Source organism: Agrilus planipennis, unplaced genomic scaffold, assembly GCF_000699045.2.
Source record: "Agrilus planipennis isolate EAB-ADULT unplaced genomic scaffold, Apla_2.0 scaffold75, whole genome shotgun sequence".
Taxonomy (NCBI): Eukaryota; Metazoa; Arthropoda; class Insecta; order Coleoptera; family Buprestidae; genus Agrilus; species Agrilus planipennis.
The window spans coordinates 569868-583949 of record NW_020439028.1 but is presented as its reverse complement, the minus strand read 5'-3'; the positions used below and the strand labels follow the sequence as shown (position 1 = coordinate 583949).

Below are 14082 nucleotides of genomic sequence, written 5' to 3'. Positions count from 1 at the left end.
TTTTTGCCCACTACACACTTCCTCAAATTAATGAGGAAAAATTTGTTGCTGTTGTCACACCCCCGCCGGGAATCGAACCCGGGCTCTTTGGCTTTACGCGCCAATGCTTTGACCACTAAGCTACGAGAGATGACAACAGCAACAACGACAAACCGTACTTATTAGGTCACAAATCCGTCGAACTAATATATACTATGTTTAAACATACATACAATTTTTTAGACATCTTTAGAAGTGAGTTAGTTTAATATGAAATATTATTCTGAAAATTCATTAATTTGAGGAAGTGTGTAGTGGGCAAAAAAGAATTCAAGAAATGAATTTTCAGAATAATATTTCATGATAAACATTTATTAGGTGACATATATTTTTAATTTCTTTCAGTTTGCCCAGAAGGATATTATGGAGACCATTGCATGGATCCGTGTGAATGTGATAATGACAATTTCCTATGTCATCCAGTTAAAGGATGCGTCTGCAAGCATGGGTTCGGTGGAGAAAAATGCACAGATTTATTGTACGCCCGTGTTGTTTCTGAGTATGATTCGAGTGGAGGATCATGGGTATTTGTTGTTACTGGCACCATATTAGCTCTGGTGTTACTAAGTGTCATTATCACAATTTGGTTTTACTACAGAAGACGAGTATCAAATTTGAAAACGGAAATTGCTCACGTTCAGTACATCGCTGATTCACAAGCACTAACAACAGGTTGGACTACTACATTTAATAAGTTTTTTATTATTATCCAATGCTATGCAGTTTGTAACAATTTTTTTCTTCTATAATTTATGCGGAAGAATTTTTTGTTATTATTCGTACTTCCACGAAAAATTTCGCTGAAAAACCTCATCGTTTCTAAAAAACAAATCCTTATTACTAGACAAGATTGTAATCTGACAACCTAGGGTTTAATTTGACATGGAATGTCTGATTTGTATTCATCACATGGACGTTAGTTTGAAGACTGGTCGGACAAGCACCTCTACTACTCTTTGCTATCCTAAGCCAATCTTCATATTCCATGACAAGTAGAAAATGTCACATTCATATTCGGGAAAAATATGTAATTTTTTTCTTAGTACTTATTGTATAAATTTCAGTGCGGTTGCAAAAAGGCGTTCGATAATTTGTTATTTATAATTATATATACCTACCATTTGCGTTCCATAAGACACATAGAATGATTTCATATTTTAGATCGAAATCACTTCGATAATCCTAGTTACACATATCCTTTGCCGCTGAAAGAGAAAGATGACGTAGGGTTACTTAATAATACCACTCATATTCGAAATAATCTTGCAAAAAAGAACAATATGAGTTTAGAAAGACAACGAATGAGTAATCCCAGCAGTTCCATTACAGGCGACGATTGCAATACAAAAGGTTAGTAATTAAAAAATGATAATAGTTTTAACATTTATTGCTGAATAAAATAATATGAGCATTATGTATATATCTGGAAAACCGGGAAATGTCAGGGATTTTTTTGTCAAGAACAGGTCAGGGAATGTCAGGGAAATTTTCCCAGTCAGAGAATTATTAAAAATTCAATTCAAAACAATATTTCTTTTGCCGAATTTCCCATATTTTTTGTAGGACCCAGGTCTATTCCTTCCATTTCTTTAAAATTTAAATAAGTTACATCCCCTAAGAAAATGCACCAATTAAATTCATTTAAACCCCAACAAACTTACGTTTTAAAATATTTCGAAGAACTACCAGTACTTCCTGGAAATATTGAGAATAGTTTTGCTCGAGAAATCGTAGTAGTGATATTTTTCTTCGTATTGTATCAAAATTATCTTCCATTTGAATCATTTTTGTTTGTGGTTTAGTAAAAATAGTTTACATTCGTGATAGAGATTGTGTGAACAACATATCTCTACTTATTATAAGTATTACAGTACTCCAAACATACATCTTTAACAATCTTTTTCGAATTAATCGTTTGCAAGTATAGAAGTGGGATCTTTAAACAAATGAAATGTCACTCTTCTGCCCTGTGACTCAATAGAAAAATAATTTCATGAAGTTTGTATTTCTTCAAAATTCAAAGAGCATGCTAGTTCTTTGAAAATAATTTCAATTTTATCTCATGGAAATGCATTTGCTGGAAGAAGTTTTTCAATTAATAAAGAAATCCTGATTTAATTGAAAAATCGCTCATGGCACAAAGGCGGGTCTATGATTCAGTAGCTTTTCATAACAGAATAAAAACATGGAGGTAGCGTGTAGTGGGTATAAAATTCAAATATGAATTTTCAGAATAATATTTCATATTAAACTAACTCACTTCGAAAAAATGTCTAAATTGTATGTATGTTTAAAAAATATTGACATAAACTAGAAACTAATTCATTTCGTAAGAAGTGCCAATGACTTTTATTTGAAAGAATTAAAACATAAAACAGACCACGATTCTAGCAGTCGTACAAAAACGAAAAATGGATGATTTAGAGGAATTAAAAATAAAAAAAATAGAAAATTTTAGACAGTTCCAGACAAGAAATAGGGGGATAATACGGAGGTGTGCCATCCATGGACTGGTGAGTGTGAATGTAAAGCTGGTTGGAACAGCAAAGACTGCTCGAGACAGTGTCCTATTTTAACATNTTCTTCTTATATAAATACTCAAACTTTGAAAAACACTTTTATTATACGTATTTATTAATGGTAATTTTAAAATGGCAATTTTAAACTAATTCGTTTAAATTTAAAATTAATCACATTTCGTCGTAGTATTCATCTATCCGTATTTCATAACATAAACTAGAAAAAATTACATACCTATTGCTGTGCTGAAATCATGAATCCGGTTTCGGCTTTAGCGAAAATTTTGGCAAGATTTGAATATGGAATATTTGGTAATCAGGCATTGCTTTTTTTAAAACATTTTAGGCGTGGAAGATTCCGGGTCATCTTGGGCAAATAGGGTTTATAACTTCAATGTCCGAACATTTCTGTGGAAGCTGCAACAGATTACGAATTACAGCAGATGGAAATTTAAAAGTTTGCCTTTTTGGAAATACTGAAATTTCCTTAAGAGACGCTCTCCGAGCAGGTTGCAGTGACGACGATCTTGTAACTTTAATTTCAGCAGCTGTTAAGAGGAAAAAGAAACAACACGCAGGTGAAAAATTTTATTAAACATTATTTCAACTATTTTTGAAATTAAAAAGATGCTCAAAGGGACATATAGTTCATGATAACTCGGTCTATTTTGTACTAGTTTTTTATATAATTTTTTACAGGCATGTTAAATCTATTAAATATGGAAAATAGACCTATGATACTAATAGGAGGATAACCATAATTAGTAGGTATGAACATAACCAATTTTCAAAAAAAACAAAATTATAAACTTTGATTATATCTGGTGCTTCAACACTATCATTATTAAACAAATGACTTTGTTAAAGATACAATTATCGTGTAAATGAATATTATTGCCGAAAGTATAAAATCAGTTACTTTGTTTGGTATGGAATGTTTGCGTTTGTTTCGGAACTTATTATTTAAAATATAAGGGAAAGTATTCTTTGCAACTTTCACGCTGTATACCGAGTGCTTCGTATGTAGCGGAATGCCAATTTAAAAAGTTCAAATTACTCTAAAACTTATTCAACAACAGAAACAATTTTTTAAATCTTAATAAAACATTCGAATCGTTCGTCGTATGTTGATTAAGACACTTTTCACTAGCTATTAAATTCTAAGATTATAAGAATCGTTTTATTACATAAAAGTGGCTTTGTCAGGCATATTGAGCACTAATTATACTAGTAGATTATTTACAGTATATCACCATGCATCTACTCATATTTATTGCTAATGACATACATATGATTGGCAAGTAACAGTTGTACTTATATTTCACTTTTTTAATTAACTGTACGAGATTAAATTGAATTAACATCAAACGTTGATGATTAAATTTTTTGTGAAAATATTAGAATTGGACTGACTTTCTATTTTAATATAACACCTAAAATTAATTAATATATATCGTAAATAATTATTTCACAACGTATTATAGCGAATGCAGCTTGCTTCCCCCCTTTAATTTCCGGTTACGCATTTTACAAAATTAAACCACATGCGCATATACCGAACGGTAAGATGTTACACATCAAAAAAGTAGCCATAGAATACCTTCATTTCGTATATTAATATTAGAATTATCTCCATTTAGAAATTAAAATTTTCATTGTCATTTAATTTCTGTGTAGATCCAAGCTTAAAAATAATATTATTTTGCAAGTAACGGTTGCGGTATGTGATATTAAGCCAATAACTTTTTGTCGATTTCTACGTGTTATATATGTCTTTGTGTTTTGTAATGTAAAGCGAACAAATTGTATGTATTTTTTTTAATTAAAACTTTAATAATGAATGATGTACTACGTACTGCATAGTTCTATGAGAAATTTTAACAATTTTTTGTACATACATATATTTTAGTTCGTTGTTATAACTATTTTTAATTCTGCAGGACAATTAAAATATATCATTTTATAACATTTGTTATTTTGTCTCTTTTTTTGTTGTTTTGTGACGTAAAATAAATAACGTGACTGTCCTACTTTATTCTTTTTATTTTTTGAGTTATAAACCAAAGATTATTATGTCTTTCGTTGAACTTAGGCAAATTAATCAACGAAAACAAATGCAGTAAATTATACAAATACAGTGAATAAACGCACTTATTTGTTAATTTTCGGCGTATATTCATTAAAATTTTAAAAGAGGCGGATATTGGATGTAACTATTCATGGAGATCATTACCATGTTTCTTCACAAATTCATTGTTAAATTGGTACTGCAGAGCGAAAATGAGCTTGTCCAAATTTTAAAATTGGTTAAAAAAGACAAAATTGTTAATTATTTTCTTTGCTTTCCCAAAAACACATTTTCGTTAAAACACATGCCGTGCAAATATCGTATAAATTTAAATTGGCTTGAACCATTGCAAAAAAAATTTTGCTCGTCCACATTTGAAAAGTGGTAAAAAAGAACCCGAAGTTAGCAATCGTTTCCTATTAATTCGCAGTATTCATTATTCCAGCCGTTTATTACATAAGCAAAATTTTAGTAATTTTTAGCCCCCGCTTCCCCTTGTCAACAAAAGTAAGCAAAGCTCTTACTCTTCCGTATAAAGACTGGTGTATATTTTTTTAAAATTTGTTCAAGTTTCTTTATTGTAACAAAAAAAGAAATGGTAATAGAGACCATTTCAATAGATAAAAGTAGTAAATTTATGATGGGAGAAAACATTTTTAATAATTGTTTATAAACAAAAATATTGCTGTATAATAGTGCATCATTGGGGCTGCAGATAATATATGTATAAGTTGAATGCCTTTACCCAGTAAAATGAATTATTCAATGGTTACAATAGTCGTCTGGTAAATGTATAAAAGCAATTAATCAAATATTTAAGGTTTGGAGGGGAAGAAGGTAACTGTTACCCACCTTAACTTAAAAAATTAGAAATAACATAAACTCGCTCTTCGGTTTGATCAGTAATTTATAGAGACTGCTTACGACATCCTTATGAGGTCTAATAAGATCAAAATTGCAATCCTCGTTTGGTGGTTTCGATAAACCTCCAACCGATAACTTCAACGTTTTTATTATGTCTGTGAGTAATGACAAGAATGGATCTCTTTCCCTTTGTATATGTATTATCTATGATCTATGACTAAAAAGAAGAAGTGAGGATTTCGCAAGTGTAGGTATATCCTAATATATCCTATGAATGTATTCGAACTGTCCGAACATTACTACTTAGTACTTGGATAACTTTTTGACCTTTGGACAATGAAAAATTTAAATTACCTTAAAGGAATGCTATTATCGCCGCTTTTACACATTAATTAAACGACTATAACCTAACCTAGAAACGTTAAATTAATAATTAACATCCGAAAATACAATAATTAAAAAATAACTGTATAAAAACAAAAATTATCATTTACAGGAGTTCTTTTAAGCGTTAATTCTGATGTTAGTTATCACATTGTAATACTTGGTATTGGAACGTTATTAAATTTTAGATAAACAATTTTTAACGTGTTGTATCTGCATGAATTATCAGTATTTACAAAAATAATCATAATTATGTTGAAAAAGATTTTATGACCAATATTAACATATTTACTATTATCAAAATCGGGGTAAACAATTTTATTTATGTATATATTGATTTCGTAAAAGTGTAAATAATATATTATTGAATTTAGTGAAATGTATTGTTCAGTTAGGGCAGGTCGGCTAAATCGAAAGTTGTTAGAAATATACAAAATAGTTGAGTGCAGACTGCATGTTAAAGTAAGCATTTCCTTTATAAATACTTCTTTATTATTATATTTTATTTCCATACTTACTAATTTTACGTATCTCAAAACTAAAATTTACTTGCATGTACATAATATCTTTTTTGTTAGGTTCAAAAGAATGAATTACTCAAAGATAGTCCACTTCTTGATAATTTTGGAAGACAGCATTCGTATTTACGAATTTCATTAACAGAAAGGTGTAATTTACGTTGTAAGTATTAATATATTTAAATAGGTAGGTGCCTAAACATTAAACTTTTGCTTAACTGAATAAAAGCATTTCCACAATTTATTTTTAACTAGGTGTGATGGCAAACTGCTTTTCGTGATCATTATTCTAGTATATTCATTTAGTTATTTTGATTTAAAAAAAAAAACAGGTAGCATGGACTACCTACCTGGTAAATCACATGATTCTTTTTGTAGATAAAAAAGTTTTCTAAATTTTAATGACGTTTGCTTGCCAATGGGCAGGGAGGTAAATTATATTAAGCTGCTTCCCCCAGTTAAAAAGGAAGATATATTAATCGACAAATTGCGAACAAATTTTGAAATATTTTCGAACTCTAGCAAAATTGCACAAATGCACCCCATCAGATTGCTCTAGGAAATAATGAAGCAGAAGAGCAGAAGTAAAAAGTTCTCTCTCGCCTACGTACCAACCCCGTCGCTTGACCCCTCTTCAGGGGCAAGAAAACATGCAGCCGTTAACAGAAAATTGTTTAACTAAAAGCTACCTTATAAAGCTAGTTTATAATATTTTCCGAGGTTTCAGGGATGATTGGACAGTTAAATAAAACATTCAAAACGGTTTGTTGAGTTATTTCTTGTTATCATCAGTGATTTTTTTAGGCACGATTTGCCGTCCTTAATATCTGGCCGCCCTAGGCCCGGGCCTACTGGGCCTTAGGGCAAATCCGCCAATTAATTGCTTATCTATCGAATGCGACCCGACATATTTTATAACTGAAAAGAGGAAAAATTATCTTTTTAACTAAAGCATAGCTAACTATGTACAAGTTTATATCATAATTCGAAATTTTCAACTTTGGTTTATAACTCGAAAAGAAAGGACAATAGCAAGTTATTGAAAATACCAATAAATTTGTATCAAAAAACGGATCCACTAGCCGCCATAATTTTTTTGTATCTCATATAATAGTTATCGAGTTGTCCTATGTTGAAATTTGCCAACTCTGTACATTTGTGTAAGATCCGTAGCAGTGGGTGGGTTTAGAGAAAACCTATCATATTTAGTTTTATATATAAATAAATGTAAATTTTTTATATCACTATGCATATGTAGTTACACATTAATTTTAGGTGGTTATTGCATGCCTGAAGAAGGAGTGCAATTAACACCATCAGAAGACTTAATGAGTACCGATGAAATAGTAAAAATAGCTAGACTTTTTGTAGAACAGGGCGTAAGAAAAATTAGACTTACTGGTGGAGAGCCAACTTTAAGGAAAGATTTAGTGGACATAATTGGTAATTAAATATAATTAAATTGAGGGAGTCGGTAGGAAAATATTTGGTAATATTTTTGAAAAGCTTAAAAAGACGGTTGTCATGATACTAATCGACACCTGACTTGAAAAACTTTTATTAATAATCATCCACCATTTTGGGTCCTGGCCGTAGATAGATATACAATAGTTGACCTTGGCCATAGATAATATAAACTTACTAGCTATCTATAATAAAAATTAACTATAAATATATTTCAAAATAAACAGAAATAACTACACTTTGTACTTTTATTTCAATTCAATTCAATTCACTTCTAAGTGAATAACTGATGAACTGACAGGCATATTCCTGGTTGCAGCTATCATTGCTATTGGTTGGTACCAAAATGGCGGATGATGATAATATTTATTATTGTTTTTAGTGCCCTCCAGTTCAGCAACTTAGCCCCGCCAAATAAAAAAAGAGTTATGTTCTAATGTGCTGTAGTATGCTGCCTCGCAAAATTTGTTATCGACAGAAACAAATTGACGCATCAATATAATTTTTTCTTATATAATAAAAAAATTATATGAATTTATTTCGAAAATGACGGGGCTAACTTGTTTGATGAAATTATTTTAATGCGCCAATGTTTCTATTGAAAAAAAATTGCTAGGCATGGCATTAAACCTTTTTTTTTAATAACGGACCTAATTCACCTGATATTTGAATAATTTGTGTTTTCAAAAATGTAAAATAATGGAGAATATTTGAAGACTGGTTGGACAAGCACCTCTACTACTCTTTGCTATCCTAAGCCAATCTTCNAAAAATTGCAAAGCATGGCATTAAACCTTTTTTTTTTAATAACGGACCTAATTCAGCTAATATTTGAATCATTTGTGTTTTCAAAAATGTAAAATAATGGAGAATATTCAAATAGAATTGTACGTTTGAAACAATAATGAAATAAAAAGTATCTTAAAATCATCTTCAAAAGTTTTTGATAACGTTCTTCATACGTGGAAAATATTTCGACCCACTTTTCCAAAGCTTGACACTGATTTATGTATTTATAACAGGTGTCTAATTTTCTTACAATTCCTTTGAAACATTGATATAATCGATAAATGATATTCAAATGAATTAATGCAAAAAGCGGTATTTGTTTTCACGTAAAAGAAAAAAATGAAAAGTAAGTGACTTGATATTCTTAGCTTCTCTTGCATAATTTGCTGAGTACCTACACATAAAACAATCTGTAATAAAAAAAAAATGAAAATTGGAGAAACTTTGGCGGTTGTTGTAGAACAAACAAAATAGCTCAAACCCCAACGCCAAAACACGACACTTTGGTTGTCCGAAGCACTTTTCGGTAACAAGATTACTTTTTTCAGGGACTTACCTAAGTGAACTGAAAACTAAAGTGTCGTGTTTTGGCGTTGGAGTTTGAGCTATTTTGTTTGTTCTAAATCTGTAATAAGATGTGACGATAATTAGCTATTTGTGCACATGTACAGTGATCAATTGGAGACATTTGAAAATTGCAATGTTGTGAAGTTAAGTAAAGCAATGCATTAGGCCAGTTTTTATGTTTCTCCGCATGGGAGGTGGAGCGAAATTAATTCATACAATAGGCACAAGTGGTAATTTACGTGGAGAAAATGTTTTTGTAAATTCAGCACAGATTGAGGGGCACTAATTTTTTGAAAACGCCCTTATACCTATTTTTACAATTAAGTTCTATTTGCAGCCAAGTTAAAATGCATAGAAGGTCTGGAGAACATAGCATTAACAACAAATGGAGTCGTGCTGACAAAGAAACTTGCTTATCTTCAAAGGGCTGGTTTAGATAATTTAAACATAAGCTTAGATACACTTAATAAAAATAAATTTGAAACAATAACCCGCAGAAAAGGATGGGAACGCGTGATGATGGGAATAGACCTCGCCTTGCAACTAGGATACAGTCCTGTTAAAATTAATTGTGTTGTTATTAAAGGTTTGTTTTTAATAAGTAAAATTCATTTATATTAATCATTGTTTTTTAATTGAAATTGATTTATAATTGTAGGCTTTAATGAAAATGAAGTTTGCGATTTTGTAAAGTTAACCAAAGATAAAAAATTGGATGTAAGATTTATTGAATATATGCCTTTTACCGGAAACAAATGGGAAATGGGAAAAATGATTTCTTACAATGATATTATAGCAAATATCAAGTTAAAATGGCCTGAAATTTATCCTCTTGAAAATGGACCAAACGATACGTCAAAGGTATATAATTCTGAAATTTCAAAATAAAATTTTTTCCTGAAACAAACCATCACGTGTTATTAACGCGGATACGTCTAGTAAAGAGTAAACTACAATTGCAATTAACTACTGTGGTGGTAGTAGATTTTCTTCAAAAAATACGATACTTATGGGAATAACAAGAAAACGCATCAGCATATTTTACGGCATGAACGTTTGGGATAGTTACAGGCATCAAAAAAGTAGGGAATAAGCCGTATTTTTATGGAATTTTTTTATTCATATGTAATTAGAATTAGTAAGAAATGGAAACTATAAATTCTACCGGTTTTGTTTTGTTACGATTAGTCCAAAAGTTATTACTGATTTCATAGTAGGTTGATTGTTTTCTTTTGAAGTGTAAAGTATCACTACAATCGTTAGGTTTCCGAATATCTGTCTGGGGTATTTACATTTTGTAACTACTGCCTATACGCCCCCCCCCCCCCCCGAGTGGGCTACGTTTTACTTTGCCAATTCGCATGTCAACATTTATGACTTACATCTCGACACGGACCCAACACTACATTAATGGTGTAACTTTTGTAAAACTGCCTAATTAAAGAATCATAAAAGAAAACAATAATGACGTTTCACGTAATTTTTATTCGAAAACTCAACAGAGCTTTGGCCCATGCGGTCATTTACAATGATCCTACTACATAAGATTAGCATTAGTAGCTGATGGAAATAAAACACTCAAAAATATTTTCTTTTAGGATACTGAGCTTTTGCCTGTGTTCATCTATCTGTTCTGGCTTTAATAAATATTTTATAATAAATATTAACCGCATCTTCAATATACAGATTAAAAATTATCGATAGCAAGGTGCATTTTTGTCTAATTCCCTTCCTAATATTTACTTCTCTGTGTTGCTGCTCAATTTCTATAAGGGGCGATTCATATGTATATTACGTCACATTGTTTCTGCCACTTTTTGGGTCCATCCCCTTCCCCTCCATTACATTTGGTCATGCAGGTGTTATACCCCTCCCCTTTGTCATACTTATTTTTTAAAGCCAATATATTATTTTTAACAGTATTCCCAGGAAAAATATAAACATATATACTTAATAAAAATAATGCTAACGTTAACTATGTACTTCGATCAAGTATCAGTAAAATTCTTCTTATATAAATACTCAAACTTTGAAAAACACTTTTATTATACGTATTTATTAATGGTAATTTTAAAATGGCAATTTTAAACTAATTCGTTTAAATTTAAAATTAATCACATTTCGTCGTAGTATTCATCTATCCGTATTTCATAACATAAACTAGAAAAAATTACATACCTATTGCTGTGCTGAAATCATGAATCCGGTTTCGGCTTTAGCGAAAATTTTGGCAAGATTTGAATATGGAATATTTGGTAATCAGGCATTGCTTTTTTTAAAACATTTTAGGCGTGGAAGATTCCGGGTCATCTTGGGCAAATAGGGTTTATAACTTCAATGTCCGAACATTTCTGTGGAAGCTGCAACAGATTACGAATTACAGCAGATGGAAATTTAAAAGTTTGCCTTTTTGGAAATACTGAAATTTCCTTAAGAGACGCTCTCCGAGCAGGTTGCAGTGACGACGATCTTGTAACTTTAATTTCAGCAGCTGTTAAGAGGAAAAAGAAACAACACGCAGGTGAAAAATTTTATTAAACATTATTTCAACTATTTTTGAAATTAAAAAGATGCTCAAAGGGACATATAGTTCATGATAACTCGGTCTATTTTGTACTAGTTTTTTATATAATTTTTTACAGGCATGTTAAATCTATTAAATATGGAAAATAGACCTATGATACTAATAGGAGGATAACCATAATTAGTAGGTATGAACATAACCAATTTTCAAAAAAAACAAAATTATAAACTTTGATTATATCTGGTGCTTCAACACTATCATTATTAAACAAATGACTTTGTTAAAGATACAATTATCGTGTAAATGAATATTATTGCCGAAAGTATAAAATCAGTTACTTTGTTTGGTATGGAATGTTTGCGTTTGTTTCGGAACTTATTATTTAAAATATAAGGGAAAGTATTCTTTGCAACTTTCACGCTGTATACCGAGTGCTTCGTATGTAGCGGAATGCCAATTTAAAAAGTTCAAATTACTCTAAAACTTATTCAACAACAGAAACAATTTTTTAAATCTTAATAAAACATTCGAATCGTTCGTCGTATGTTGATTAAGACACTTTTCACTAGCTATTAAATTCTAAGATTATAAGAATCGTTTTATTACATAAAAGTGGCTTTGTCAGGCATATTGAGCACTAATTATACTAGTAGATTATTTACAGTATATCACCATGCATCTACTCATATTTATTGCTAATGACATACATATGATTGGCAAGTAACAGTTGTACTTATATTTCACTTTTTTAATTAACTGTACGAGATTAAATTGAATATTTGTTACTTACTTCTTCAAGCACTGTCGCAATATTGAAATTAATATGATTTATTTTTCAGAAAGAAGTAATATGAATTGCAAAAGATTGCCGTCAAGTGTTCATATGCATAGTTTCCGTTATTACTCTACCAATAGTAACTTTAGTCACATTGATGAACAAGGTAAAGCAAGTATGGTTGACATTTCAATTAAAAAATCTACTATAAGAAGCGCTACCGCGACAGCTTCTGTATATGTTAATGACTGCATTGTAAAGCTTATAAAAGAGAATAGTTTAAAAAAAGGGGACGTTTTAAACGTTGCACAAGTAGCAGGTATAACTGCTGCTAAAAAAACATCCGAACTTATTCCTTTGTGTCACAATATTGCACTGACTAACGTTAAACTTAATATAACGTTAGACGAAGGTGAAAACTTAATAAAAATTATTGCAACGGTCAAGTGCGAAGCAAAAACAGGAGTTGAAATGGAAGCATTAACTGGTGCCGCTGTTGCTGCTCTTACGGTATACGATATGTGCAAAGCAGTCAGCAAAGATATCGTTATAGGTGATATATATTTACTAGAAAAAAGTGGGGGTTCAAGTGGTGAATATAAAAAACAATTGGTAAGTGATATTGTTGTGGAATAAAACAAATGTAATATTATGGTGTGTAAATAATTTTTGAATAGATTATTATTTTTGATAATAGTATCTTACTATATTTAAATTTGTCATCATCACAAGTTCGTTAGCGGAGACTAGTACGCATCTCCACTCCTAACAACATTTCACATCCCTAACTATCTGCGAACAGTAAATAACTTAATCTAGGGTCTTACTCTGCTCCTCCATACCATCAGCCTCTTCTGTTCTATTTTTCCCAATGCCTCCTCATTTTTAATCCACTGTATTTTCTATATATGTAATACTCCTACATTTCAAGGACCTGTAACTGAACTGTCACTGGCCAACTTTAAGTGAGATAGCAAACGATTGTTTCTATCTCTATTTTGATAATTAAGCTTAAAAGCGTGCCCAATTACCGAACGTGTGCGTAAGACTCCAAGGTACTAGTGAAATACAACGCATATTATGTCTGCAGACAAACAATACTTATAATAGCATTAACATATATGAGACGTATAACCAACACATCGATGGTCGATCATGAGGTGATTGTTGATCGATCATAGTCGACCAGAGGCACTCTCAATTTTTCCCTACGAACAAGACGTAAAATGTGCAAATTTAAATCATTAATTTAGTTAATTACTGACACAAATGACAAATATTTTATACAACTTTTTTATGAAATTTTCTTTTTCAATAAGTTATATTATTTAAATTTTCTTCAATTATTTTATTTATAAATGATAGATATATTTTAATAAACAAATCTTTTGGTTTATTTACAAGATATACAATTTATGAAACGTCCATAGTAAAATGATAATCACAAAAAACATCATTTAAGTATTAAAATTAGCCACAATTGTGCATGATTTCACCTGCTCTAACAAATCACAACAACGATAAATTGATAAATCTTAACATCTTAAAACATCTAGTTCCTCAGGTGTAAC

The 14082-nt window shown here is 30.6% G+C and overlaps 2 protein-coding genes and 1 long non-coding RNA gene across 6 annotated transcripts in view; all 3 read left to right on the top strand.

Annotated features, from left to right (window-relative positions):
- The window catches only part of LOC108735990 (protein draper), a 41467-nt gene extending 40049 nt beyond the window's left edge, over nucleotides 1-1418 (top strand). Inside the window, exons 11-12 of the mRNA XM_025976448.1 lie at nucleotides 385-711; nucleotides 1201-1418. Of these exons, the coding sequence (XP_025832233.1) occupies nucleotides 385-711; nucleotides 1201-1394 (521 nt within the window). The 3' untranslated portion in view covers nucleotides 1395-1418. The remainder of the gene's footprint in view (nucleotides 1-384; nucleotides 712-1200) is intronic.
- Nucleotides 1419-2649: 1231 nt separating this feature from the next.
- On the top strand, nucleotides 2650-3326 carry LOC108736024. Its single transcript, XR_001937663.2, has 2 exons — nucleotides 2650-3136; nucleotides 3258-3326. It is a non-coding gene; the product is annotated as an uncharacterized LOC108736024 (long non-coding RNA).
- A 2481-nt stretch (nucleotides 3327-5807) lies between these two features.
- LOC108736023 (molybdenum cofactor biosynthesis protein 1) lies at nucleotides 5808-13210 on the top strand. Of its 4 annotated transcripts, XM_018468289.1 has the most exons (8): nucleotides 5886-6336; nucleotides 6453-6555; nucleotides 7668-7835; nucleotides 9550-9798; nucleotides 9871-10073; nucleotides 11502-11733; nucleotides 11855-11919; nucleotides 12576-12648. In XM_018468289.1, the coding sequence occupies exons 1-7, from the start codon at nucleotides 6253-6255 to the stop codon at nucleotides 11908-11910; spliced, it is 1095 nt and encodes a 364-aa protein (XP_018323791.1). In that variant the 5' UTR covers nucleotides 5886-6252; the 3' UTR covers nucleotides 11911-11919; nucleotides 12576-12648. The 4 variants fall into 4 exon arrangements, with proteins under 4 accessions (XP_018323789.1, XP_018323788.1, XP_018323791.1 ...); XM_018468286.1 differs by lacking the exon at nucleotides 11855-11919 and having other exon boundaries at nucleotides 5871-6336; nucleotides 12576-13210; XM_018468288.1 differs by lacking the exon at nucleotides 12576-12648 and having other exon boundaries at nucleotides 5888-6336; nucleotides 11855-11923.
- Nucleotides 13211-14082: the final 872 nt, after the last annotated feature.

Bases quoted from the DNA above. Each gene is read 5' to 3' on its own strand.
- LOC108736023 (XM_018468286.1), top strand. From the start codon at position 6,253: ATGTATTGTTCAGTTAGGGCAGGTCGGCTAAATCGAAAGTTGTTAGAA. The intron at 6,556-7,667 runs GTAAGTATTAAT...CATTAATTTTAG, and splicing joins AGAAAGGTGTAATTTACGTT to GTGGTTATTGCATGCCTGAA. The intron at 7,836-9,549 runs GTAATTAAATAT...TTCTATTTGCAG, and splicing joins AGATTTAGTGGACATAATTG to CCAAGTTAAAATGCATAGAA.